This window comes from Orcinus orca, chromosome 8 (genome assembly GCF_937001465.1).
Source record: "Orcinus orca chromosome 8, mOrcOrc1.1, whole genome shotgun sequence".
NCBI lineage: Eukaryota > Metazoa > Chordata > Mammalia > Artiodactyla > Delphinidae > Orcinus > Orcinus orca.
The window spans coordinates 12,857,874-12,884,522 of NC_064566.1; the positions used below are offsets into that span (position 1 = coordinate 12,857,874).

At 51.3% G+C, this 26,649-nt stretch overlaps 5 protein-coding genes across 12 annotated transcripts in view; 3 read left to right on the forward strand and 2 right to left on the reverse strand.

Annotated features, from left to right (window-relative positions):
• MTCH2 (mitochondrial carrier 2) overlaps positions 1-7,599 on the forward strand; it is a 39,866-nt gene extending 32,267 nt beyond the window's left edge. Inside the window, exons 13-14 of the mRNA XM_049713749.1 lie at positions 6,664-6,746; positions 7,566-7,599. Coding sequence (XP_049569706.1) covers positions 6,664-6,746; positions 7,566-7,584 — 102 coding nt within the window. The 3' untranslated portion in view covers positions 7,585-7,599. The remainder of the gene's footprint in view (positions 1-6,663; positions 6,747-7,565) is intronic.
• Positions 7,600-7,965: 366 nt separating this feature from the next.
• C1QTNF4 (C1q and TNF related 4) lies at positions 7,966-12,240 on the forward strand. 2 transcript variants are annotated; one of them, XM_004264111.3, is made up of 2 exons: positions 7,966-8,100; positions 11,087-12,240. In XM_004264111.3, exon 2 carries the CDS (start codon positions 11,092-11,094, stop codon positions 12,064-12,066), a length of 975 nt encoding a protein of 324 aa, XP_004264159.2. In that variant the 5' UTR covers positions 7,966-8,100; positions 11,087-11,091; the 3' UTR covers positions 12,067-12,240. The 2 variants fall into 2 exon arrangements, with proteins under 2 accessions (XP_004264159.2, XP_049569709.1); XM_049713752.1 differs by lacking the exon at positions 7,966-8,100 and adding an exon at positions 8,393-10,684.
• Positions 12,241-12,569: 329 nt separating this feature from the next.
• Positions 12,570-15,125, reverse strand: FAM180B (family with sequence similarity 180 member B). Of its 4 annotated transcripts, none has more exons than XM_004264110.3 (3): positions 14,893-15,125; positions 13,990-14,060; positions 12,570-13,795 (listed from the first exon to the last, which is right to left on the reverse strand). In XM_004264110.3, the coding sequence occupies exons 1-3, from the start codon at positions 14,975-14,977 to the stop codon at positions 13,400-13,402; spliced, it is 552 nt and encodes a 183-aa protein (XP_004264158.2). In that variant the 5' UTR covers positions 14,978-15,125; the 3' UTR covers positions 12,570-13,399. The 4 variants fall into 4 exon arrangements, with proteins under 4 accessions (XP_004264158.2, XP_049569711.1, XP_049569712.1 ...); XM_049713754.1 differs by lacking the exon at positions 14,893-15,125 and adding an exon at positions 14,483-14,509; XM_049713755.1 differs by lacking the exon at positions 13,990-14,060 and having other exon boundaries at positions 14,893-15,107.
• A 1,465-nt stretch (positions 15,126-16,590) lies between these two features.
• NDUFS3 (NADH:ubiquinone oxidoreductase core subunit S3) lies at positions 16,591-21,414 on the reverse strand. The gene is made up of 7 exons (XM_004264109.3): positions 21,284-21,414; positions 21,110-21,175; positions 19,866-19,963; positions 19,378-19,527; positions 18,356-18,481; positions 18,104-18,223; positions 16,591-16,839 (listed from the first exon to the last, which is right to left on the reverse strand). Exons 1-7 carry the CDS (start codon positions 21,354-21,356, stop codon positions 16,672-16,674), a joined length of 801 nt encoding a protein of 266 aa, XP_004264157.1. The 5' UTR covers positions 21,357-21,414; the 3' UTR covers positions 16,591-16,671.
• An 85-nt stretch (positions 21,415-21,499) lies between these two features.
• KBTBD4 (kelch repeat and BTB domain containing 4) lies at positions 21,500-26,304 on the forward strand. Of its 4 annotated transcripts, none has more exons than XM_004264108.3 (4): positions 21,500-21,640; positions 22,458-23,078; positions 24,151-24,257; positions 24,704-26,304. In XM_004264108.3, the coding sequence occupies exons 2-4, from the start codon at positions 22,490-22,492 to the stop codon at positions 25,562-25,564; spliced, it is 1,557 nt and encodes a 518-aa protein (XP_004264156.1). In that variant the 5' UTR covers positions 21,500-21,640; positions 22,458-22,489; the 3' UTR covers positions 25,565-26,304. The 4 variants fall into 4 exon arrangements, with proteins under 4 accessions (XP_004264156.1, XP_004264155.1, XP_004264154.1 ...); XM_004264107.3 differs by having other exon boundaries at positions 21,501-21,536; XM_004264106.3 differs by having other exon boundaries at positions 21,506-21,640; positions 22,256-23,078.
• The last annotated feature ends 345 nt before the right edge of the window (positions 26,305-26,649 follow it).

Sequence of the window (26,649 nt, forward strand, 5' to 3'; positions counted from 1 at the left end):
ATTTCAAAGATGTGGACCCAGTGCATACTCTGAAATGGTCATAAGGACCTCTCTTGCCTAATAAAGTATTATTTACATTAGAATTACAAAAATAATTATTATACTAACAGTATAGATATAACTCTTACAGCATGGTGCCCTGAACTTAAAGCAATTCTCAAGTAAGTTTTGAATATAAAATGTATAACATTTAACAAATTTTCCAATATGTTGTAATGGATTGGTCCTAAACTCCTCTTCTTGTTTAAGTGTAAACTCAAGGGCACTCTTTCAAGAAAGCATCAATGGAAAAATGGAACTCTGGATTAAAAAAATAAATTGTAGGGAATTTAAGAGTCAGAGGAGGGGGACTTCCCTGGTGGTCCAGTGGCTAAGAATCCGCCTTCCAATGCAGGGGACAGGAGTTCGATCCCTGGTCGGGAACTAAGTTCCCACGTGCTGCGGGGCAACTAAAGCCCCAGGCCGCAGCTACTGAGCCTGTGCGCTCTGGAGCCTACGTGCCACAACTACAGAGAAGCCCGTGCACCGCAGCAAAGAGCCTGCACGCGCAACGAAAGATCCCACATGCTGCAACTAAGACCTGACACAGCCAAAAATAAATAAATAAAAGAGTCGGAGGAGGAAAGAGGTCATCTTATTGGGAAAGCATAGGAGGTAAACTTATTTCCTTCCATGAAACTTTCTTTTCTCCATTTATAAGAAGCTATGACTTTGAGGGCCAAGTACAGTTGGAGTGGACTTATGGAAAAAGAAGCCTGATGAGTAGTCTAGTCTGTATGGAAGTTTAGATCTTACACTACAGTGGCAAAATAAATTTTTCAAAGAATACATATGAGGATTATAGAGCAGAAGACTTAACCAACATTCTTTCAACAAATTTTTATGAAGGTCATATTCTAGAGTGGATAGCTAAAAAATATGTTAGAATGATAAATGCCATAATAAATAGAAAATGGCAAGTTGTTTGCTTTATTTATTTTTTTTTAGGGGAGATGGGACTAGGACTGGGTCATAGCCAGTTGTTAGGAAATATCCTCTCATACGGTGATATTCAAGCTAACACATAAAGGCAGTAAAAGACTCTCATGTAGAAAGCCAAGAGTAGAATAATAATGTATTAGGGGAGTGAGTTGTGAGGGGGAATAGAAAAAGTACATTTAGAATGAACCTGCTATAATCAATGATTCGAGGGGTGCATAAAACATCTTTGAGAGGCTTCAGATGGCTACAGCTTGGCGGGGCTTTATTTCGGCTACATACCAATTCCCTCAAATGTACACCTTGTTTTTTTTCACTTAACAGTAAATCTTAGAGATTATTTCATGTCAGTATACAAAATGACTCCTCATTCTTCTGTAAAGGGTAGGTAGTATTCTATGTATTAGAATTTATTGGATGGGTCCTCTGTTGCTATTGCAAACAATGCTGCAATGAATAACATGTCATTTCAGACATGTGGGCATATATCTGAAGAACAGCTTTTCAGGAAGTGGAATCATGGAGTTGAAGGGCATGCACGTTTTAAAACTTGGTAGATATTGTCCAATTGTCCAGGGGTCCCAGTTGACCCTCCCACTAACAGGGTATGAATGTTTCTCCACCTCATCACCAATAGAGTGTGTTATAAATCTATAGATCTTTGATAACCTGAGAGGTAAAAACAATGATGGCATCTTACTGTAATTGTCTTATTCTAACAGTTATTTGTATTTTTTTTTATTAACTGCTTATATTCCTTACCCACTTTTCTACTCAGTCGTCTTTTTCTTAGAGCTCTTTGTGTTATGAATTACAAATATATTTTCCAGTTTGTAGTTTGTCTTTTGACTTTGTTTCTGGCAGTTTTGCCGTGTTAATATGTTTTTGTTTTAAGCTGTAGTAAAAAGTATCCACAAATTTTTTTTTAATGAATTCTGGATTTTATGTCATACTTCAAACTTCTTTACTCTGAATTTTTTTTTAATATCACTTGATTTCTTTTAGTGCTTTTTTGGTTTCATTCTTACATTTAAATATGTGATCCGGGCTTCCCTGGTGGCGCAGTGGTTGGGAGTCTGCCTGCTGATGCAGGGGACACGGGTTAGTGCCCCGGTCTGGGAAGATGCCGCAGAGCGGCTAGGCCCATGAGCCATGGCTGCTGAGCCTGCGCGTCGGAGCCTGTGCTCCGCAACGGGAGAGGCCACAACAGTGAGAGGCCCGCGTACCGCAAAAAAAAAAAAAAAAAAAGTGATCCATTTGGAATTTGTTTTGGTATCAGGTGTGATGTACGGATCCAACTTAAAGTTTTCTAGATGGCTACCTAGTTGTTGCCATACAGTTTATTCAATCGTATCTTTTCTCCTCTAATTTAAGCTCCCACTTTTATAATATTCTAATTCCAATATGTATTTAGATACATTTGAAAGAAATTAAAGTTTTTATTGATATTTCAAATTACTTTTCAAATGAAAGGAATAAATTTTCATTGTAGAAAGTTTGGGAAATAGAAAACATTTTACAGAGAAAATAAATATCATCCCTGAACCTAGCATAAATAACAATATTTTTGTTTATCCAGTCTTTTCCTGCATTTTGGTGTTTATCCAATCTTTTCCTGCATAATTATATTCTCTGCCTAATTGATGACACTATGTAAGTCCCCCCCCAGTTTTCCATCCCCCAAATCTAGTGTGATCTAAATGCCCAAAGTGAAACCAGTCATCATCTGACCCAGACTGAACATTATTCCTTCCCCGTCCCCCCCAGATCCCAGTACAAGAGGTGGAGTAAACCCCTTCTGACTCTTAAAATTCCTTCACTCCCCCCTCTCATTCTAGTCACCAAGTCCTCTGTATTTTCCCTCAAGAGACTCACAGGCCCTAGATTATGAAGTCCTCTCAATACACATCCGAAGAAACCAGGACCCAGAGAGGGGAAATAACTTGTAAAAGTTGGAGTGCTTTTAACTGCAAGAAACAGAGGACTCAAAATGGCTCCACCATCTTCCATAGTGAGAGGTCCATAGGTAGGGTCTGGAGTTACCTGTTGTCTCCTCTGCCAACATGGGTCAAGGAGGACCAGCAACGGTAGCTCAGGTAATGAGCCTGGGTTTGGGGAGAAACTCAGTAACTGTACTGTATCTTCAGTCCAATTTTGACACGTTCTGTTTCCCCCAGTATTCCAACTATCTATTGCTGCAGTAACCCAAAAGTTTCTGGTTTAAAACAATAACAATCAATTCTGTCCCTAGTGGGTCTGGACATACACTGGGTTCAGCCAGGTAGTTCTCGTTCGGAGTCCTTCGTACAGTTGCAGTCAGACTGTGACTGGGCCCAGAGTCAACTTGAAGGCTTCCTCACTCATACTGCAAACAGTGGATGCTGGAACCTCAGCTGCGGTCAGGGCCAGCTTCACAGGCTGCAACGTGTACAGCTACACAAGGTCCCACACTTAGAAAGTCTCTATGCATGGTTTAATGATGTTGTGACCCTCTAAATTCTTAATTTTTGAACAAGGGGCCCTACCTTTTCATTTTGCACTGAACCTTGAAAATTAGATAACTGGTCCTGACTGGGGCTGTTGGCCACAACATCTGCACATGGCCTTTCCATGTGGCCTGGGCTTTCTCACATCATGATGGCTGGATTCCAAGTGTGAGTTTCAAGAGAGAGCGCCAGGCAGAAGCAGCATCACCTTTCACGCCCAACCTAGGTCTTCCTCTTAGAGGGGCGTGGCATGGTGTAAGAAGAGCAGGGTGGGCTGGGAGATGCTATCACGCTGTCTTTGGAAGATGCAATTTGCCACATCTGGTCAGGAGCAGGCCACCTCCGCATTTCTGGCCTCAACCTCCCCGTCTGCAGAAGGGACCTGGGGGTTCCCTTCTGGGAAAGGGGCCAACAGAGGGGAACTTGACCCTCACAGCCGCTCCCAACTGCCTCCATTCTGCGTTGTTTACCAGGTGCTCAGAGGCATTGGAACCAGGGGCAGTGGGGCCAGGAGCCCAGCCCAGGAGCTCTAAATGTCTACTCCCTTGGAAAGCTGAAACCTCTAAGGAAGGCAGGGACTCAGCGCCCTGACATCTGCTTCTCCTGCCAGCATCTCTGCTTGGCTGACGATTCCTCCTCTTTCATTTCTCCCTGGGGCTTGTTGTTGTCTTTCTTATTAGCTTCCCTTCAACTCCCAGCAAGGTCCCTAGACTCTGAGCTCTGCTAATTCCCCTGTAAGCCACTGGCAAGCCAGGAAGCTAATTAAATTGTGAGCTTGTGCGCGCGCGCTCTCTCTGTCAGTCTCTGCAGCTCTTCTTAGCTTCTCTTCCACCTGTCTCTTCCCTTTATCTTCCTTAGAGATCTCCCTGCCTCTCCTCACCTCTTCTGTCCCGCACTTAGAAGGGCTCTGTGCATGGTTTAATGCTGCCTTTCACTCTGTGGTAGGAGTAATCTTAAATACTGCTCTGAGCCTTAACCCCCTGCGGCAGGATAAACCAAGTTCCTTAGCTCAGCATTTAAGCCCTACAACACCTCACCTGCCAGGCCTCCTTCACAAACCCTTCCCTCTTCAACTGAGCCACATACAGGCCGATCTATGCTACCTCCACACCTTTGCTCACACTCTTACCTTAGACTGGATCCCATTCCCTTACTCCTCTATCAGCACTATGTAAAATCCTCACCATCCTTTTTTTTTTTTTTTAGTTTTTTTTTTTCTTTGGCCATGTTGCGCGGCATGTGGGATCTTAGGTCCCCAACCAGGGATTGAACCCATGCCCCCTGCATGGATGCGCAGAGTCTTAACCACTGGACCGCCAGGGAAGTCCCTCCTAATAACTTCTGCACACATCTCAATGACCAGGCCTAGCTGCCGGAGACAATGGGTACATTGCCTCCCTTCAAACTCAAGAGCCCATTCCTCATTTTACAGATGAAAAATTAAGGCCCCGGGGCTTCCCTGGTGCCGCAGTGGTTGAGAGTCTGCCTGCCGATGCAGGGGACAGGGGTTCGTGCCCCGGTCTGGGAAGATCCCACATGCCGCGGAGCGACTGGGCCCGTGAGCCATGGCCGCTGAGCCTGCACGTCCGGAGCCTGTGCTCTGCAACGGGAGAGGCCACAACAGTGAGAGGCCTGCGTACAGCAAAAAAAAAAAAAAAAAAAAAAAATTAAGGCCCATAGAGGATCAAAGAATTCAGGAGGCCGCAGAGCACAGTGGCTAAGGACTGGGTTTTGGAGCCAGACAGACCTGGCTTTGAATCCTACCTCTGCATTAACCTCTTTATTCCTCATTTGTAAAATTGGGTTAGTGACATCTACTTCAGGGGATGTTAAGAAATTAAATAAGGGGACTTCCCTGGCAGTCCAGTGGTTAAGACTCCATGCTTCCATTGCAGGGGGACAGGTTCGATCCCTGGGAACTAAGATCCCGCATGCCTCACAGCACAGCCAAAAATAAATTAAAAAATAAACAAATAAATAGAAATTAAATAAGATAATGGGCGAAATGAAAAAGCACTTAACACAGTTATCGTTCATTGTCTCAGTTCGGTTTCCCCCCAAAAGCCGACCCTGAGGCAGATTTGGATACAAGTAGTTTATTTAGGAGGTGATCCCAGAAGCAGGGTGAGAGAGTGGGGGAGTGAGACAAGCAAGAGAGGAAAGCAAGCAAAGCATACAGGGATAAGCAAGCTTTCCCCATGGACAGCTTAGGTTCCATTCTGCTGGAGTCTTTCTGAGACTGGAACAGGCCTGGGAATCGGAAATTGCCCCACTTTCAGAGGGACTGAAAGCTAGAGGATTTATCCACTAACTCTGGGCCCTCCTTGGTGGAGGGTTACCCTGGGGGCGTTAATTCCCCACTTCCAGCCTGCCCCACACTCACGTCCAAAGCTGGGAATGCCACAGGACAGACACAGGGAGCAAGTTCAGAAACTGTCTGCAGGTGACCTCCAAGTAGGCCTGGGGGCTTGACTGGGGGCACTGGTAGCATCTGCTACACCCAATGAAAGGAACTTGCTATGAAAATGATCACTGTGTTGTGGTAGGAGCAGACAGGAGCTAGAGCCTAGCCCTAGGGCTCTTCTCTGAACCCTGCTGCCTCCTAACTTCATTCAGGTGCACCCCCAGCCTGCCCAGCCTGCCTAGATGCCCACCAGCACATGGCGTCCTCCTGCTCTGTTTCCCTTTACCAGTGGCCTCCACCTCGTCCCATCCCTTGAAGCAAAAACCCTGCTGTCATCTGCCTCGGCCACCTGTCTCCAGAGAAATGAAATGAACATTTCATTTCTCTGCTGAAATGCTTTTGTGGACCCAGGGAAAGTGTCAGATGGCTTTCAGCCTGAGACAGACCCCCAGTGGTTTAACTGTTCTGCCCTGAGAGTCCTGCCTTCTTCCCATTCCTCCCACTGTTGGAATCACACCTTCAAAATGCACCTTCAAGATGGCAAACCCGACCTCCTTGTCCAGAAGAAGGCTTGTGGCTGCCGCAGATTGGCTTCCTGCCTTCCCCAGCCCTCCTAGGCCTCCCCCCACACCCACCTAGGCCTTTTCAGGCTGGTGAAGGAGGCAAAAGGTGGTCCTGAAAGGCTAGACAGGTGCTTCACCCTCTGTCCCCAAATGCCCCCATGCCCAGGCCGAAACGCCTCCATCCATCCCTTTCTATTGAGGCACATATCGATTCATTTTATCCTTCCCTCAGCACCCTGGAGAACACTTAATGAGTTCATCATCACCGTCAACACCTTCAGGAGGACTAACCCATGTTAGATTAACTGGGGTCGTGTAAGTTTTGATAGTTCCAGAAGGAGAGCTCCAGAGGACAGGGGATTTCACGGGGCACCAGGCTTCTCAGAAACCACACAGAGGGTCTGTGGCAGAGCCAGGACTAGAGCTCAGGCCCCCTGAGTCAATCGGGGGGGTAGGCAGAGGGGTCCTGCTCTGGCAGCTGAAGAGTGGGGCTCTTCAAAAGCCATCCATTTGGTCAGCATCTACTGAGAGCCAGGCAGGTCGTCCCCTGCACAGCTGTCAGGACCGCAGCCCCCCTGAGGTGGGTGCCAGAGTCCAGAGTGGAAGCCGTGGAGGGGCCTCGGCGAGTGCTGCGGTGCGAAGACAGCTGTTCCAGCCCTGGTGTCCTGCTGGGTCCTGCCACCCCGGCCCAGCTAGGCAGGGTGTCAGTGTCCCTCTGCAAACAGGCCCTTGGAGCCCTCCCATCGCCCTTCTCAACCCTCTCCCTCCTTGCGGACGCTGTGGAAGCAGCCTTTCTGCCAACACTCAATTCTGCCCCAAGGACTCCCCTCCTTCCTCAACCCCTCCCCGGGGGGCACAGGCTGACCCTCTGATGTCTGCGGGTTTTGTCTTCCTCCTTCCTTCCTTACCAACCACAGACATTTTCCGATTTGGAGGTGAAATGTCAGGTCACTGTAAGCCCTTCCTTTACTGGCAGCATTGATTCATTTATCCTTCTCTTCCCTCAGACCCCCTCCCCCAGTGCCACTCAGCTTGGACATCTGTCCCAGCCAAACTCTCACCTTCCACTGTCCTTGCAGTCCAGAGGCTAGTCCAGTCTCTGCGCCCTGCTCCAGTCCCCTCTCCTCAAACCAGGGAGAAGGCTGGTCTGTAGAGTGCCCTGAGCCACCGCTAGGTTGACCTCTGCCTCAGTTTCCCCATCTGCTAACTTGGATTAATGATGCCTGCTCTCCAGACCCAGAGGATGAAGCTTTAGGGAGGTCACGGAAGAAGAGCCCGGTGCTCGCGCTGCCTGCGCGGGGGGCCTTCTTCTTGCGGTGCCCCTGGGCCCTGCGGCTCGGCTCCCCGGCCTCGGCGCGCCCCTCCCTCTCGCTTCCCCTCCCGCTTCTCCCCCTGCCCGCCCCTACCCTGCCTCTCCTCGCGCTGTCCCGGAGCGTAGCTCTTCAGCAGCCCTTTTTCCCTCGCTGCCCCGCCACCCCGAGACCACCCCGGGGTCCCAGCGCCCCGCCCGCCGCCGCCGCCGCCGCCGCCGCCGGCCCCGCCAGGCCCGGCCCCGCCGCAGCGCGGGCGGTCAGTGCGCAGCCCGGCGCCCGCCCGGAGCCCAGAGCCCGGAGCCCGGAGCCGGATCGCGGGCTCGGAGAGAAGCCGACCGACCGCCGCCCCCAGCCAGGTGAGGGCTACTCTGGGGCGCGGGGAGCCAGGCTTTCTCCTTGACTGGAAGCGGGGGCCGGGGAATTGGGTCCTTTTTCCCTGAAAGGAGGACCTGGGAGCTTTTTTTCATGAAAGAGGCTCAAGGGCTTTTACTCTGAAGGGATGGATAAAGGAAGGTCTGGGGGAGAGAGGGTCTGGGGTACCGTTTTCCGAGGGTTTTTTTTTTTTTCATGAGAAAGGATTAATTGGCTTCGTCTGTGAAAGGGGGACTTATCTTCTTGGGAGCCTGAGGGGTTTTCAAGGTAGGTGGGGAAGGAGGTTTGGGCAGAGCTTGAGGGAGGGGGTGACTGGGAATTGAGGTTTGGTAGGGAGGGGTCTCTAAATCCCCTTAGCCTGACATGGCTGCACCTCCACCCTCGGTTCCAGGGTTCTGGGTCTGTCCAGCGCACTGTGTCCTAGTTTTTTCTCTTTGAGGATGATTATTTTCAGCCTCACCTGGATGGAGCTAGGAACAGCCATTTCCTTCCCTGGAGCTGTGATGCCCACCTGACACCCGCTACCTCTGACCTGCTCTGGGAAGGGGGTTTAGGGAAGGATGGGGACCCACAGATCTGAGAAATGGGCAGTGGTAGGTGAAATGGAGGCTGGGTACTGGACACACAGGAGGACCCTCTGGCACTGGCAGGAAGGCTTGGCAGGAAGATTACTGAGGGTCGAGTGGGCAGGTGCTCCTGGGGCAAGACCTGCTAGGAGAGCAGCAGTGTCAGGAAGAGTTGAGATGTTCCCAGAAGACAAAAATGTTAAGAATATTTTTTTGGTTGGTTTTGCTTTCTTTCCCTTTCACCCTAGATCCCAAGACTCATTCCACTTCAATTTTTGTGAAAAGTGAAACTGAGGCAGATGACAGGTTGGCTGGAAATAGCTGTGTTTAGAATGGAAAGGTGGTGGAGAGGAAAGCACACTGAATTTGGAGCCAACAGACCTCAAGGCTTGCCTCAGTGCTCCATGAGTGGCCTTGGGCCAAAATGCTTCCCCTTTTTGGGCCTTGGCTTTCTCCCCTATAAAACAGGAGAGGGCCCACCTGTCTCGCAGGTTGGCTGTGACACCAGACGTGTCCAAAGAGCTCTGTGAAAGGGACTGCACTGAATACTGTGAGGTGCAATCTTCACTACTGCACATGCCCCCCCTCCCTGCCCCTGCCCTCACCAAGGGTACTGGCTAGCCCATGGGGCACCTTTGTAAGAATGAGAAAAGGTACTTCCTGTGTAAGGAGAGAGTGTTCAGCTGGGCTAGGGACTTGGGGGTCTTACTATGAGAATTAGAAAAAGGCACACTTTCCCCCAGGGGCAGCAATTCCACACAGTTGGGCAAGTAGAATGTGGGTTGGACTTCAGCACCCACCTAACCTCAGATGAACGTCCTTGTGTGCAGCACATCACAGCTGCACCTGGCTACCCTTCTTGGCAGGTCCCCGGTGTCTCTAAGAGACACAAAGATACACACACTCCCCGGGCATTTCCCATAGAGGCCCACGGTCTAGACTGTTACCAGCTCATTTTCTTTTCTGCTTTGCCTCCACTTCAGGCCCTCAGGGTATTCAATCCCCAAAGCCTATGCCCTACTAGGAAGCATTATGTAATTCTACCCTTGGAGAGTTAGTCCTCTGAGTTAAGCAGTGCCTTTACCAAGTTTCCAAGGGTAGGAGTTACTGAACCCTAACCCCTTATGTCAAGAACTTGATCATCAACTATACTCCAATATAAAATTAAAAATTTAATTAAAAAAAAAAAAGAACTTGATCAGATCGATTTTCTCAAAAAATTGACTGCAGTGCCATCCAACGAAGGTGTTCACACCTGCCTTCTCAGAGCATCCTCACAGTAAGCTTGTAAGGCAGGTCTCCTCCCCAGTTACACAGAGGCAGCCATGCCCAGAGAAATGAAGGAACTTGCCTAAGGTTTCACAGCCTGTAACGGGTAGAGCCAGGACCTGGGCCCAGGTTTAGCTGTCAGTCCTCTCCACTCCACCACTACTACTGAGGAACCAAGCTGCTGACCTCACAGACTTGCCAAAGCCGTGCTGGAACTGTTGCTCTCCCACTCTATCCCCAGCAGCCCCTGGCTCTCTCTTTCCCCTCAGTGACCAGCCCCCAAGCCCAGAGGAAGGAGTCTCTTTCTCTTACTCTGATTTTACAGGGGGAGGGAGCTACCTCAAAGCCCATCTGTTCTGGCCTCTTTAGTGCAAGAAGGGCCCCTGGAGAGTCCAGAGGTCCAGCGTGGGAGCTGACCCTTGACTGGGTCAGAGGCCAGGAAATGGGTCAGGGAGCGGCTATTTCCTTTCCTGCCAAAATGGGGGCTTAACCAGCAGCCATCATGGAGGATATCAGTATAGAGAGCCAGTGCCTGAGAGAGGGGCAGGCTAAGTAAGGACCATAGAACAGACACAGGAAAATGCAGCAAATCGGAGGCTGAAGGAAACTCAGAGACCCCCTGACCACCTTCTGCATTTCCAGGGCCCCTGGGTGTCAAGGAGGAGGGGATGTGTAAGCCCAGCAGACAGGGCTATAGGACCCTCTGACCAGAGCATTTCTGCTTGCATCTATGGTATATGTCTGTGATCTTTCACTTGAAAAAGGAGTTCGGTGGTTACAAAAAAAGAAGAGAGAAAAAAAAAAAAAAAAACCCAAAACTGGCCTAATCCAATGGTCCCCAAAGTGTGGTCCCTAGACTAGCAACATCTCTGCATTACCTGGGAACCTGTTAGAAATGCAAATTCTTGGGCCTCATACTAGATAAGGTGGGCGTGGGAGCCAACAATGTGTGTTTTAACAGGGTCTCCAGGTGACACTGAGGCCCCATGACGTTTTAAGAACCACTGACCTAGTCCAAGTGTATAGGAAACTAGGAGTCCTAGTTGTGGGTCAAGGGCGGGTCTGTGAAGGGAACCCGTCTCCAGGCCGCCCCTGCCCAACCCTTGTCTCCTTTCCTTCGTGCCTCCCCTCCCAGGCGCCATGCTGCCGCTCCTGCTGGGCCTGCTAGGCCCGGCCGCCTGCTGGGCCCTGGGCCCGGCTCTGGGCTCGACAGAGCTGCGCTCAGCCTTCTCGGCAGCACGCATCACCCCCCTGGAGGGCACGTCGGAGATGGCGGTGACCTTCGACAAGGTGTACGTGAACATCGGGGGCGACTTCGACGCGGCCACCGGTCAGTTCCGCTGCCGCGTGCCCGGTGCCTACTTCTTCTCCTTCACGGCTGGCAAGGCCCCGCACAAGAGCCTGTCGGTGATGCTGGTGCGAAACCGCGACGAGGTGCAGGCACTGGCCTTCGACGAGCAGCGGCGGCCCGCCACGCGGCACGCCGCCAGCCAGAGCGCCATGCTGCAGCTCGACTACGGCGACACGGTGTGGCTGCGGCTGCACGGCGCCCAGCAGTACGCGCTCGGGGCACCCGGCGCCACCTTTAGCGGCTACCTGGTGTACGCCGACGCCGACGCGCCTGCGCGCGGGCCGCCCGCGTCCCCGGAGCCGCGCTCGGCCTTCTCGGCGGCGCGCACGCGCAGCCTGGTGGGCTCGGACGCGGGCCCGGGGCCGCGGCACCGGCCCCTAGCCTTCGACACTGAGCTCGTCAACATCGGCGGCGACTTCGACGCGGCGGCTGGCGTGTTCCGCTGCCGCCTGCCCGGCGCCTACTTCTTCTCCTTCACGCTGGGCAAGCTGCCGCGCAAGACGCTGTCGGTGAAGCTGATGAAGAACCGCGACGAGGTGCAGGCCATGATTTACGACGACGGCACATCGCGGCGTCGCGAGATGCAGAGCCAGAGCGTGATGCTGGCGCTACGGCGCGGCGACGCCGTCTGGCTGCTCAGCCACGACCACGACGGCTACGGCGCCTACAGCAACCATGGCAAGTACATCACCTTCTCTGGCTTCCTGGTGTACCCCGACCTTATCCCCGCCGGCCTGCCCGGCCTCGGGCCTCCGGAGCTCTGAGCCACGACCCGGAGAGGAGCCCCGGGCGGCCCGGGGCGTGCATGCCAAGACGGAACCGCGGCCCGAAATGTCCCGCCGGCGCGAGCATGACGGCCCGCCCAGCGTGGCTGGACTCTGCGAATAAAGTGGGCCTGCGCCGGCGCCTGTCTGCCGGGGTCCTGCGCTTTGTCTTGACTGCGACGCTTTTGTCTCGGGCAGGGCGGGAGGGACTGACTACAGCTGGCCCCGGGTGGGGGTCGGAGGGCAGAGGGCAGCATTCAGTCAGGCCTTGGGAGGGCGAGGAGGTGGGAATTTGATTGAACCCTACTTGCCTAACCCCGATTTGGGCCTCCCCTTCATGTCCCATTCCAGTCAGTCCCTGTAATTCCTCCCCGTTGACCTACGACGTTACTTTTAGGGCCCATCTGGTTCTTTTTTGTGACAAGGGACTTCACCCCGCTGCCTCACTGGGGCTATGGGATTCAAGGAAACGGTACATTCCTTTTCCCAGTAGGGCGTGCGCATGGGACAAGCAGTTGATATCTGGTTGCCCTGATTCCTGCCCTCCCGGGATGAGGAGGGTGGTTTGCTCAAGGCACTGGTTAAACAACTTACTCTGACAACAGAAGGACACAGGGCTGCAGGAGGCTAGAACAGAACATTTTATGGGATGAGCTACACAGGATCAGGACTACACCAGCCAGCCTCAGTCCCCTTCCAGCCTTACTCCCTCCTCTGAGCCTTGTCGATATGGACCAAAAAACACTTCTCACTTCCCTGCCCCCCAGAAGATAATGTTCCTCAACCTGCTTCCCTCCATTCCTCCAACAGACTGACCTAAAAATGTCCAGCCTATTCTCCTAGCCCACATGGGGTACTTGGAGGCTTAGGGACCCCCAGAGCCTTGGTTGGGTTTAAAAGAGGTGTCTACATTAGGACTGGGCACTGAGCACTTACGAGTTTCCTGTAGATTCTGCCTCTCATGGGACTGCCTGGGTAGGAGCTGGAGGGTCTGACCTGGCCTTACTTGGGAGCTTCCCTTTCAGCATCCCTTAAACACACTTCTCAACCCTGACCCCTACACCCACCGCCCCCCACCCCCACCCCGCCACACACACTGCCTGCAAGTCGTGCCCTTAGGTCTGTGCCTGCTGCCTGGGACCCAGAGCCTGGGCCCAGGGAAGAAGATGGGGGAGGGGTAAGCTGGGGTCTGGGGTACAAGCCGAGCCCAGAGGCCCGAACACAGTGGGAAAAACCAGGTGCCAGATGGAGGCCTCTGGCCAAGATGGGTCTGGCTCAGGTAGGGGGTGGGGTGAAGGGGGCTGGGGTGGGAATGACAGGCAGAAGGGGAGGGTTAGGGGAAGGGGTCAAGGGTAGAGGCCGAGGGCCCCAGAGAAGGGGGCTGGCCCTGGGGGCAGAAGCCCTTGCACAGGTCCCAGAGTGTTTCCTGTGCCAGGAGGGCGAAGACCTGGGCCCAGCGACCTCTCTCCTGAGCCTCACTAGCCACAGGGAGCCGGTAGACACAGGACAGGCCTGTGAGGAGCAGATGTTCAAAGTCCCAAGGGCTAAGAGGGGGTCCCTTCCGCAGGTCCTGGAACTGCTGCAGCTGCTGCTCAGCACCCTCCAAGTCCCTGGGCACATGGTGCTGCAGGAGGAGACTGAGCCGGCGGCCTGGACGTGTGGATGCCAGTTCCTCGTCCTGGATGTGCAGCTGCCCCATGATATCCAGCTCCAGCCCAGACCAGAGCAGCTGCAAGGGGAGCCGTGTAAGGGGTGGGCTGGGGCCTAGGGAGCGGGGCCGGGGGGGCATAAGCAGGCAGCAGGACCCATGCTGGGTTGGCTCCCCTCCCCCAGCAGCCCCAGCTTGAGGCATCCCCCTTCCCAACCCTGAGCTTAGGGACATCTGGACACTCCCACCCCCATGTCCCAGGCTGGAGGAAAGACCTCAAACATCACTTCCGGGGCCTCTGGCTCCTGCAGGCCACCTCCCACGTTGGTGCTGTCCATGGGCTGCCCTGGAGCAGCAGAGAGGAGTCAGGGCCCTGCCAAGCTCCACCCTGAACACCCCAGCCTCCCACGAGTCCCTTCAAGCTGCCTGGTAGGGGTGCCTAGAGGTTCTTCTATCTACAAAAGAACAGGAGTGCCATCCCATGTCCACCTCCCCCTACACACATATGCACATTGACATTCACTCTCTCATTCACAAGGCATAGGTCTTGTGATCCCAAAAGCATCATCCCAAACCCAGATACTGTCTTGACAAACGTCCAGGACTCCTCCTTGAACTTCTACAGTTCACTTGGCCAAGAGCTCCAGGCCAACGGGTCACAAGACACTTCACTTCCCATTTCTCCTTCCTATATAATCATCTAGGGACAGCGTGACCTGAAACTGCCAGTGACCCTCCCCAAAGGTCAAGGACCCCTTTGAGAAGAACCTCTTTCTTTCCTGCTTCTCGGTAAGTGACCGTGTGCAAGGCAGGGAGGCCAGGCAAGGCAGGATGTCTGTTGCAGCTTCCTTCACCCCTCTTCTGGGGTGCTGCCTAAACCTTGGAATGATTGTCCTAAGCCCAGGGCAGGTTAAGAGGTCCTCCTTTGCACACCAGCCAGAATAAGCCCCAGGCCCACTGAGAGCACCTAGGGCTATCTGCCCTCACTTCACCCCGACCTTTCTGGTTCTGGGTGGGGCCCACACCTTTCCCTCCCCCACCCCACAGCGCAGGTCAGCCTGCTACCCGCCATGCCCTCAGTTCCTAAGCCCTGCTAGGCTCAGATAGGACCAAGTGTAACTGCTGTCAGCCAGCAGCCTTCCTTGGCTCCTGTCCACCCCACCCTAAGGCCCCGGTACCTGCACGGTGCTGGGTTGTAGTCACCCCAGGGAGGAAGCAAATGGCTACCATTAACCAAGCCAGGAACTGCATCGTCCCAGCCATGGCCCACACGTCCTCTGAGTCTTATTCTCCCCAGCTGCTCTCTGCACCTCTGTCCGCCTCCCACACACCAGGGCTCCAACCTTCCACTGCAGGCTCCAGCCGTTCCCTGCTTGGCGTGTCATTCTTCCGTGCTTAACAGGGAGGGGCTGGCTCTGGCTTCCTAGGGGCTCTTTCCATCCCACAGAAATGTGGAATCTGTGGTTGTTGGCAGGAAGAGCCTGGCTCCTGGCTTGTCAGGCCCTTAGCTTATTCCTGCCCAGATGGGCGGGATGGCTAGTTAATAGGAAGAAGGTGTTTGGTAGCAAACAGCTCTGACTTAGCCCTCCAAAAAGGTAGGCAAGAGGGGGGCTTCCCTGGTGGTGCAGTGGTTAAGAACCCGCCTGCCAATGCAGGGGACACAGGTTTGGGCCCTGGTCTGGGAAAATCCCACATACCACGGAGCAACTAAGCCCGTGCACCACAACTACTGAGCCCGCGCACCACAACTACCGAAGCCTGCACACCTAGAGCCCGTGCTCTGCAACAAGAGAAGCCACTGCAATAAGCCTGCGCACCGCAACAAAGAGTAGCCCCCGCTCGCCACAACTAGAGAAAGCCCGCACGTCGCAACTAGAGAAGGCCCGCGCACAGCAACGAAGACCCAACACAGCCAAAAATAAATAATTTTTTTTAAATTTAAAAAAAAAAAAAAAAAAGGTAGGCAAGAGCCCAGGCAGTTACACTACTATCTGTCGTCACCCCCAAAACATTCTGCAGCTGAGTCCAGCCCCTGACACCCAGTCCAGCCCAGCCTCCAGGGAGCCCCTCAGTAGCCAAGAGCAACAGCTTGCAAAGCCTGATCTTCCAACTGCCTGGTGTGCTGGCTGAGCGGCCCACCGACAGGCAGAGAAACACTCCCACCTCAGGCACACGGCCAGGGGCTGAACAGACTGCACACTGGCTGGGTGCGGAGTGCTGCTTCCTGGCAGACAGACCTGCAGCTCCTGATTGTCTTTTGCCCCAGACTGGGACCCCCTTTGCTTGCTTACAGCATTCTTAGCTCAGGCCAGAGTGCAGGAAGATTCCCTTAGCCCAAGCATGATGGGCTGTCAGCTTGCAGGGAGCAGGACACAGGGTTCAAAATGAGCTGAAGCTCTTCTTGGCTCTGACTGTTGGCCCATGGAACCCTGTGATTGTTTGCGGAGGATGAGGATGAGGGTGGGTGGAGGGTGCCCTATTTCCACCCAGGCCCCTGGATCCATCAACTGCCGCCAGACAGTATGCTGTGACAAGGGGCTTTCTCTAGCAGTCGTTGAGACCCCTCCAATTCTCAGGAGAGGCCCTGCCGCACCCATCCTGAGCCCTGTGGATTGTGAGAACTTTCAATTTCAGCTCCAGAATCTCTCTCTCAGAAGTATATCCAGGGCTTCCCTGGTGGCGCAGTGGTTGAGAGTCCGCCTGCCGATGCAGGGGACGCGGGTTCGTGCCCCGGTCTGGGAAGATCCCACATGCCGCAAAGCGGCTGGGCCCGTGAGCCATGGCCGCTGAGCCTGCGCGTCCAGAGCCTGTGCTTCGCAACGGGAGAGGCCACAACAGTGAGCGGCCCGCGTATCACAAAAAGCACACAGAAGTGGTGAATCTAAGTAGGATTTTATTTACAGGGACGCTCAATGATAGATATGGCGCTTTCTAGGATACACATGCCTTCCCTGAAACTACTTGGTTTCGGGGTTCTTGTCTCCAGCTTCAAGCCTGAGACTCTCAGGGGGCTGGCGATAAGCAGGGAAAGTCTCCCAGGGGCTGTTCAGATCAAACCTGCGGAACTCTTGGGCCAACTCCACCGGCTCGGCCACCACCCGCTTCACCTCATCGTCATAGCGTAACTGCAGAAGAAAAAGGCAGGCTTGAGCACTAAGGAAGACCTTGCTACAGCCACTAAAGGCCCACTTTCCCAAAGCCTTCCTCAGCCCCTTTACTTCTCTGTCCTTGACTCCTGTCCCAGCCTCTGTAAGTCTCCATCCTCATCTGTGTTACCCATCAGATCACAACCCAAACAGTCTAAAATGGCCTCTATCTCATGCCCTGCCATCACCCAGGCAGGCCCCCCTGCCCACCATCCCCACATCAGGAGCTCTGAGCTCCTTTTCCACCAGAACTGACTTTGCTCACCCATCCACACACTCTTTTTTTTTCTTTTTTGCTGCACTGTGCGGCTTACAGGATCTTAGTTCCCCAACCAGGGAATGAACGTGGGCCCATGGCAGTGAAAGCGTGGAGTCCTAACCACTGGACCGCCAGGGAATTCCCTCAACACACTCTTATAAATTGACGGTAAGCGTTTGCCCATGATGAGGGAGCAAGTCAGTGGCTGGAAACAACAAACCTAAGCTGGCAAGCACTCAAGTTCAGGCCCTGTGGCCTTGGCATTATCACTGCCAAGATGCAAGGCAATACATGTGGCATGGCTTTTCTTGTTATTGGAAGATCAGTTGGATAAGGTAAAGACAACTGGGTGCTGGGAATGGGACCATGCTAAACTAAACACTAAGAAAACAGGAGCATTTGGGTATGAAGTGATGGGCTGGATTGCCACTATCCCAACATTTCTAAAAAGTTACTTTGCTACAAAATCATGTGTGTGTGTATATAATAAACCATCTTCCTGCTAATAACCTGCAACGTGTTGCAATCGTAAAGTAAAGCACTGAAATTCTTCATAAGGCTCTTGTAGGCAATTGTTACTGGTCTTGCCTCTGGCCATTCTCAAGGGCTGAACATGTAGTGTCTTGCCTTCTCAGAGATCCAGGGCAGGGTAAAAAGATACTGGTGACAGTATCCTGGTGACAAGCTGTGTCCTTAAGTCTGCCTTGGTCATTAAAATGACCATTAAAATAATGGCTAACATCAACTGAACATTTACAATACTCCCCTTTTAAACATACATCAATTAGTTTTCTGCAAATCTACTATCGTTAAGTACTATTATTGTTCCTATTTTGCAGATGACAAAACTGTGTCAGAGTGGAGCTAGGATGGAATCCAGTACTGATGCTCTTAAGCCACCACAATCCAATGGCCATAATTCCTGCCCAGGATCTCTACCAGGTCCTCCCTGCCCAGACTGCTGCCCAGTTCCAAGACTCCTACCTCAACATAGCCAGACAGGGGGAAATCTTTCCGGAAAGGATGTCCCTCAAAACCATAGTCTGTTAGGATCCTTCTTAGGTCAGGGTGGTTAGCAAAGAAGACTCCAAACATGTCCCAAATCTAGAAAAAAGAGGCACTCAGGCAACCAGCCATCACAGCCAACACAGGGTGAGGGGCTGCACTGTATCCAGTAATTTCAATCAGTTCTGCAACTCCGGCCCAGAGGTGGGTCCACCACGTCCAGTAACTCACCTCCCTCTCATACCAGTTGGCTGCCTTGTACACAGACACAGAAGACTCAATGGGTGTCAGCTCATCTGTATAGGTCTTCACACGGATCCGGGAGTTGAAACGCAGAGAGAGCAAGTTGTAAACAATCTAGGGAGAATGGAGGGAGCTGGAGGACCAAGAGGACCACAGGCTGAGGGGTCTGGGACAGAAGTCCCTGAGTGGGAGCATAATAATGAGGATACAGGGTGGGTTAAAGTTCCACCCTGTGAACCTGCCTTCTGTCCCGAAGTTCAAAACCTCAAGATGCTCTTATACTTGCAACTACTTCCAAAGGCCTAAGCCACCCTATAGCTCAGCCTGTCAGCATGCTTGTCTTTGCTCATGCTACTGGATGCCTCCCGACCTGCCCTCCCTCACTGGGCTCATTCCTGGTCTCCTAGTTATCCATTAAGATTCAGCACAAACTTTCTCTCTCCCTTCATAAAAGCCTCCTAGACAGGGCTAAGTGCCTCTCCTGTGTTCTTATAATATCCCATGAATTATGTTATTACAGTAAACTGTTTTGTGTGTCCTTCCTCCTCACTAGAGTGTGGGGGACTCCTGGAGGGCAGGTATTGGGTGTTATTTCTCTCTCAATCCCAGGATCTGGCAGAAAGTAGATGACCATACTAACAATAACAATAGCTATATGTATTGAGAACTTATTGTGTGCTAGCAGTCTACCTGTACTATCTCATTTAATCCTCACAACCACCCTATCAGATAGGGTGGTTTTACGCTTTTTTTGTACTTACTCTGCACATAAGAAAACTAAATTCAGAAAAATCAAACAAAATGTTTGAAGCCACACAGCCTACTAATGGCAAAGCTACAATTCAAATTCAGTCTGCCTGATTCCGAGGCCCTGGTTTAACTGCTGTGTTGTATTGTTTGACCTGAACAGAAACTACGGAGGCTATGGTTCCCAAAGGTAGCTATCACCCTAAAACTGTTCTGTCCCCTTTCCCTCCTTTACTCTCCAAACCTCAAGTCTCCTGACTGACCTCAAAACGGTTCTGCCGGGTGGGGATATCCACCGCTGTCAAGTCAGCCAAGGATTTGAATTGTGCATTGCTGTGATCCCTGAGGAAAGTCAGCACTGGAATGACTCCATCAGGATGGATACAGATCTCTAACTCATTGAAGCAGGACACCTGCAGACATGGAACAGGAGAGGAGAAGGAACAAAGCTACAGAGGGAGCAGCTAACTTCAGCTGGAGTCTCCCGATTAAGGGCAGAGAAAAAAGACCAAGTTGGGATGGAGGAGTCTGTGGTTTGATTCCAGGCTGCCCACTCCCACATGCCCTAAGAACACAGTTGTTTCTTTCAGTGTTTTTTGGTTTTTTTTTTTTTGGCTGTGCCACGTGGCACGTGGGATCTTAGTTCCCCAGCCAGGGATCGAAAGTGCAGAGTCCCAACCACTGGACTGACAGGGAAGTCTCAACATGGTTCTTTCTTGACCCAAACCCGAACAACAGTAGTGAATATTACCTGAACTTGTTGGACATACTTGGGCAGGATTTCAGCCACATACTCTCCAAAAGCTGAGAGCTGCTTGTGGGCCACATCATTCTGTGGTCTGACAGTGGCTGGAAGGAGAAGGCATATTTAAGTAAGGAAAGTAGAAGGCAGCAGCCAGCCCTGCATTCAGTCTCTTGAGCTTGTAAGGGGTGCTGTTTCCCAGTCAGGACTCCCTGCAGAACCTTGAGAAAGGTGAAGTGGAAGCTTCCTCTTCCATGGAACAGGAAGTGATGAAAACATAAGGAAAATGCCACCTACACAGTCCACAAAGACTCACCTTATTACTGCAGCTGGGGTGTTTGACCCTTTTCAAAACTACTCCATGGTTCTTCCTTCACAATGCCTGCATTTCTGCTAAAAGCAGCATATGTCTCAGCTCTCTTACCACACTAGAAGCTCTTTAAGTGTGAGAATCAGAACTTTTGCTTCTCTTTATCTCCTTAGCATCTGGCTCATAGCAGGTTCTCCAGCTAAGAACTTCAGGGCTGAAGAGCCATCACAGATTATGTAGTTGAAACCTTTTTTTGTGTGTGACATAGATGAGGAAACTGAGGCCCAGAAAGGGGGAAATGTCAGGTTTCCTGACTCCCACTCGGCTTATATTGACTGTAACTTATCTCCGTACACTCATTCGTACAACACTAAATCACGGAGCAACCACACATCATAGGCCGCAGAGTAACTGTTTTCTCTGCCTTTGGCAGCAGGCAGGCCTACTTTGTCACTTACTAGTGCTGTGATCCCGGGCAAGTTACTTCTCTGGACTATTTCCTGCTCTACAGTAGAAGAGCATAATACTATCTATCTCATAAGATTGTTGTGGAGACTATAATCGTTCATTAATCGCTTAGCAAGGTGTCTGGCACACAATAAGCATTCAAGTAACGTGGGCTACTATTATAACAAGACTCAGAGGCCCAAAGTTTATGTTTCCTGCTTTCAAAGAGATGCCAGTTTAATCAGAGAAAAAGGGAATCATGGAAATGGACAAGGGGCAACAGGACCATAACAGAGAGGCCTAAGGGCACAGGGAGGGCCCGACTCTGCCTCACTCTGCAGAGTGAGGACCATTGGAGTCAGCTCTCTAAGGACAAACAGAGACTTGCCAGGAAACGCAGGGGAGGGCAGCCCAGGACAAGGGCAAACATCTGACAAAGGGAATGAACGGGGCCCCGCCTGTAGTCCCGAGAAGGGCCGGACCCGCACATACTCACGGCGCGTGTCTGCCGCGGCGCTTTCCCTCCTCACCGGCAGCAACAGCACCAAGGGTCTCCAGGCCACTGCATGGGAAGATAGACACCGAAGCGCAGGGTGAGGCCTGAGGAACTCCCTGCGCTGGGCGTGTAGCCGTTCCTGCCCCGGGCCTCAGCCAGCTGTCCACTGCTCACCTCTGGCCAGCGCAGCGGACCCCACGAGCCCCAGCCAACAGCTCCGAGCCGCTGCTGCCGCCGCCGCCGCCATGTTCCCCGGATACACTCCACGTAGCCGAGGGCAGATCCATAGGACACGGAGCCCCAAGGGCACGGACCGGAAACGGAAGTGTGCAACAGATCTTCTTCCGGGCGGACGCGGGGTCGGAAGCAGAGGTTCCGGGTTCCGGGTTCCGGGTTCCGGGCTTCGGAATGAAAGGAGGGAAGGCAGGTGAGAAAGCGAAGCCAGCGGGTGGGGAAACCGTGACGTGAACGTGCCCTAGCTTGGTGTGACAGAGGCTGGAGAGAAGGCAAGGATCCTAAGGAACCAGACTGGTGAGAGAAGAAGGGGCGAGAAGTCTGGGTTCCACATTCCACACCCCTCCCCCGCTCCCTGAGCTAAGCTTTTGATGAGGGCCGTTGGGCAAGGCTAGGGGGAGGGGGAGAGAAGAACGGTTTCCCTAGCGGCCGTTTCCCAGGCGACTCCAGGTGGAGCGGGAACCCTGCACGTGGCGATGGGCTACCTCGGGCCCCGTGCTAGGGACGGCTGGGCTCCGTCTCGAGTTCTGGGAGGAAGCCTTGGGGAGTCATTAGGACGAGCGGGGAAGTGCCGGGGAGAGGCTCAGAAAAGAGCAAACGTGGATCTGAGAGATGTCCTAGGACAAACCTCAGATTGTAAGGTCTGGATTCCCTGCGCGGGGAAAGAGGGACCTGGCCACAAGGACATGGGGATCTTTTTGTCAGGTTCTGCTGCCCCGAGCCTCACAAGTTTTATGCTAATAGTTATTTGGTTAGTAAGGCTTTTTCCCAGGCTTTTAAAATCATAGGCTTTCTCCAATCCCTCGCTTTCATGTGTTGACCTAAATACCAGACCTTTTGTTACATAAAGGAAAGGAGTATTCCGTGTTTTCTCAGGGAAACACCCAGAGTACGAAATTTTTATTTCATTAGGAATGTGATGTCATTGCAAGAGCGTGAGTCCAGCTTTGGTTGAAGGAGAACATCAGAGATGTCATTAACAGGGCCAGGACTAAGGCTAATCTGGGCCGACTGTGCCCTCAGTTTTCCCTTCTCCCTCCCTGCATTGGACAATTGGATTCATAGGCTGTGGCTATGGACTACTTCAGTTATTCAGGGTGGTGGTGTTTTGCAGACAACTGGCAGAGAGAGAAGTTGGCTACTACCATGGAATCACCAGAGGAGCCTGGAGCAGCCATGGATGAGAACTACTTTGTGAACTACACTTTCAAAGATAGGTCACACTCAGGCCGTGTGGCTCAAGGCATCATGAAACTGTGTTTGGAGGAAGAGCTCTTTGCTGATGTCACCATTTCAGTGGAAGGCCGGGAGTTTCAGCTCCACCGATTGGTCCTCTCAGCTCAGAGTTGCTTCTTCCGGTCCATGTTCACTTCCAACCTGAAGGAGGCCCACAACCGGGTAATTGTGCTGCAGGATGTGAGCGAGTCTGTTTTCCAGCTCCTGGTTGATTATATCTACCATGGGACTGTGAAACTTCGAGCTGAGGAGCTGCAGGAAATATATGAGGTGTCAGACATGTATCAGCTGACATCTCTCTTTGAGGAGTGTTCTCGGTTTTTGGCCCGCACAGTGCAGGTGGGCAACTGTCTTCAGGTGATGTGGCTGGCAGATCGACACAGTGATCCTGAGCTCTACACTGCTGCCAAGCACTGTGCCAAGGCCCACCTGGCCCAGCTGCAGAGCACAGAGGAATTTCTCCACTTGCCCCACCGTCTACTCACTGATATCATCTCTGGTAAGTTGAGAGAGGGGGAACATCATACCCAGCTACACCGGTATGATGTTCAGTGAATGTTCTAGTTTAGGAGAAGGGTACCCTCAGGCTTCCTGGTGTTAGTTTACATTATTATTCTTGATAAGAATTTAGATACCTTCTGAGAGAGAGTAAGTTGAGATTTAGTAGCTGATATCAGAGACAGAGTCCCTTCCAGACGAAGAGGCTAGGAAAACAAAGCAACATTTCACAGTATATACAAATCTTGGATTGAAAAGAAAAAAAACAGCAGCACTTAGCCACAAAAGGTAGTGAGGAGCTATCTGCATTTATATTCTAATCTCTCTTGTGTGTAAGTGGTCTCATCCATTCTGTACTTTGCATGTATTTGTGGGACTAGTTACATAAGTAAATTGACAGTGAGTCAAGATACCTAAATAAGAAGCTTCTCAAGTGATTTGCCAATTTTTAGGTAACAATCCTGACTCCACAAGTGAGGTATAACCATACTTCAAGTGTGAGTTTTGTAGCCTAGTAAATTGCTTCCATGGCAAGTAGGAGAATATCAAATCATCCATTTTGATTAAAAGAAACAAGGCAGGGACTTCCCTAGTGGTGCAGTGGTTAAGAATCTGCCTGCCAGTGCAGGGGAGACAGGTTCGAGCCCTGGTCCGGGAAGATCCTACATGCCGTGGAGCAACTAAGCCCGTGCTCCACAACTACTTAGCCTGCGCTCTAGAGCCCGCGTGCCACAACTACTGAAGCCTGTGTGCCTAGAGGCCGTGCTCTGCAAAAGAGAAGCCACTGCAATGAGAAGCCTGCACACTGCAACAAAGAGAAGCCCCTGCTCGCCGCAACTAGAGAAAGCCCACGCGCAGCAACGAAGACCCAATGCAGCCAAAAATAAATAAATAAATAAATTTATTTTAAAAAAAGAAACAAGGCAATTTTATGTTAATTTCTCATACATGTACATATACATACATGGTGGTAGTCTGACAAAGATGTTCACGTTTTTAAAGCCACTTGTTCTAAATTTCCCTTTTGGATTGTCAGATTGCCATTGACCATACCTTTCCTCTGGTTTTTACAGATGGAGTTCCATGTTCCCAGAACCCAACAGAGGCAATAGAAGCCTGGATCAATTTTAATAAAGAAGAAAGAGAGGCTTTTTCAGAGTCACTCAGGACTAGCTTGAAGGTAAGGCAGATATCTTTAGGGTTGGGCACCATGATATCCATGCATTCCAGCCATTTATTGGCCTGGCCTCTTTGATGCTGGTAAATAAGTCTCTGGCTTGAAACTGATAAGAGCTGGGGAGGAGGATGTGTGTGTGAGACCAGAAGCCACCAGCCTCTGGGCTCCAAAGCTCCTTGAGAGAACTACTCTCATCATTACATTAATAATCTGAAGTAGCAGCTCATGATAATTATAAAAAAGGCTGGAATGAGTGTAACAGGTTTTCTCTTTCAGCATAAGATGCCTGAAAGTGATTAGAGGAGAGTCAGGATGACACACAGTAACTAGAGCAGAGTAGGTTAGAGCAAGGTACAAGTGTGTGGTCTAGGACCTTAAGGATATGTATCTCAAGTGAGCCTTAGCCTAGAACTGATAGATACCATTTATACCTTTAATTTCACCAATAGGAAATTGGGGAGAATGTACACATTTACCTGATCGGGAAAGAGTCATCTCGTACCCACTCGTTGGCTGTGTCCTTACATTGTGCAGAAGATGACTCCATCAGTGTAAGTGGCCAAAACAGCTTGTGCCACCAGATCACTGCAGCCTGCAAGCATGGCGGAGACTTGTATGTGGTGGGAGGGTCCATCCCACGGCGCATGTGGAAGTGCAACAATGCCACTGTGGACTGGGAATGGTGTGCGCCTTTGCCCCATGACCGACTCCAGCACACCCTGGTGTCTGTGCCCGGGAAAGATGCCATATATTCACTGGGTGGCAAGACGCTGCAGGATACCCTCTCCAATGCAGTTATCTATTATCGGGTAGGTGATAACGTCTGGACTGAGACAACCCAGTTAGAGGTGGCTGTGTCAGGGGCCGCTGGTGCCAACCTCAACGGGATCATCTACTTACTAGGGGGGGAGGAGAATGACCTGGACTTCTTTACCAAACCGTCCCGACTCATCCAGTGCTTTGACACAGAGACAGACAAGTGTCATGTGAAACCCTATGTGCTGCCCTTCGCTGGCCGCATGCACGCAGCTGTGCATAAGGATCTGGTGTTCATCGTGGCTGAAGGGGACTCCCTGGTGTGCTACAATCCCCTGCTAGACAGCTTCACCCGGCTTTGCCTTCCTGAGGCCTGGAGCTCTGCCCCATCCCTCTGGAAGATTGCCAGCTGTAATGGGAGCATCTATGTTTTTCGGGACCGATATAAAAAGGGGGATGCCAACACCTACAAGCTTGATCCTGCCACTTCGGCTGTAACTGTCACTAGAGGCATTAAGGTGCTGCTTACCAATTTGCAGTTTGTGTTGGCCTAAGGCTGTGAGGGAAAGAGCGGCTGACTTTTGCCCTCCCTTTCTCCAGCACCTACCCATCCAAACTCAAAGTCCCGGAGGCCCCCATTCAGGTACTATGTTATTTTTTGGCACATGTTAGAAAGGCAGCGCCTCAACCCTTGAACTCATAAGGGTGTTCCGTTTGGGGCTTTTTAGACTGCTGCTTCTCAGCTGGCTGGTTGAACTGAGAGTAGGCCAGCCTGTTCGCCATCCCCTTGTAATCCTGTGCCTCCCTACAGAGCACGTAGAGCAAGCCTCTTCTCCGCCCTTAGGCACTGCCTCCCCTCTTTACCTGATCAGTGTTACATAGAAGCACCCCTGATCCCGGGACAGAAGGAAAGATGCCCAGTCTTCCTTTTTTTCCATAGCCTGTCAAGTGGCTAATTGGTCATTTTTCCACGAAGAATTAGGTGTTAGAGTTCTCCTTCAGGCTTTGGTTGGGAGAATGGACTAAGCTGAAGGTGTCCTTCACCAGCAAGAGTCTACCCTAGAATTTAGGACGTTTGTCTGTTGTTTTTCATCTGTCTGTCAAGAAATGTATACTTTGGTTTTATTTTTGGCTTATTCCAAGGAGTAAGCCAGAAAGAAGTAGAAAGGATTATTTCTGATTAATCGCAGAAACTTTTTTCAAACTCAAATATATAAGGTCTCTATTCTTTTAAAAGTTCTAAGCTAAGCCAAGAGCTAGGAACTGTTCATACAAATAAAAGTTTTTGAAGTGATATGTGTGTCTGTTTTGAATTCTGAAAGGGTGACTTCCTAAGGGAAACTAATTACATACCCACACATTTCTAAGTCAGTCACAATACTGATTGAATCCCATACTTCCTTGTCTGCATACAGGATGACTGCTCCAAGTGAGGAGAGCCCCATAGGGCCAGTGAATTAGGATTCTGACAGTGGCAAAGAGCCATAGCTGAGTATTTCTCTTCTCTTTTCCTAGTGTTAAACGTCTTTGAGTTATGGGGGTAAATATCATTAGGCACAACATCAGGTGCACGACAGATTTCTTTGACCTTTGGAAATAAACCCTTATCCCTGTCCCATATCCCCAGGCCCCATGAATA

What these genes read in the sequence shown, in the direction of transcription:
- KBTBD4 (XM_004264106.3), top strand. Translation starts at nt 22,418, where the DNA reads ATGGACTACTTCAGTTATTCAGGGTGGTGGTGTTTTGCAGACAACTGG. An exon ending in ACTCACTGATATCATCTCTG is followed by an intron (nt 23,079 to 24,150) that starts GTAAGTTGAGAG and finishes TGGTTTTTACAG; the next exon opens with ATGGAGTTCCATGTTCCCAG. An exon ending in CACTCAGGACTAGCTTGAAG is followed by an intron (nt 24,258 to 24,703) that starts GTAAGGCAGATA and finishes TTTCACCAATAG; the next exon opens with GAAATTGGGGAGAATGTACA.
- NDUFS3 (XM_004264109.3), bottom strand. Translation starts at nt 21,356, where the DNA reads ATGGCGGCGGCGGCGGCAGCAGCGGCTCGGAGCTGTTGGCTGGGGCTC. An exon ending in CCCGGCAGAACCGTTTTGAG is followed by an intron (nt 18,482 to 19,377) that starts GTCAGTCAGGAG and finishes CATTCTCCCTAG; the next exon opens with ATTGTTTACAACTTGCTCTC. An exon ending in CCAACTGGTATGAGAGGGAG is followed by an intron (nt 18,224 to 18,355) that starts GTGAGTTACTGG and finishes TCTTTTTTCTAG; the next exon opens with ATTTGGGACATGTTTGGAGT.
- C1QTNF4 (XM_004264111.3), top strand. Translation starts at nt 11,092, where the DNA reads ATGCTGCCGCTCCTGCTGGGCCTGCTAGGCCCGGCCGCCTGCTGGGCC.
- FAM180B (XM_004264110.3), bottom strand. Translation starts at nt 14,977, where the DNA reads ATGGCTGGGACGATGCAGTTCCTGGCTTGGTTAATGGTAGCCATTTGC. An exon ending in TACAACCCAGCACCGTGCAG is followed by an intron (nt 14,061 to 14,892) that starts GTACCGGGGCCT and finishes CTGCTGCTCCAG; the next exon opens with GGCAGCCCATGGACAGCACC. An exon ending in CCCCGGAAGTGATGTTTGAG is followed by an intron (nt 13,796 to 13,989) that starts GTCTTTCCTCCA and finishes CTCCCCTTGCAG; the next exon opens with CTGCTCTGGTCTGGGCTGGA.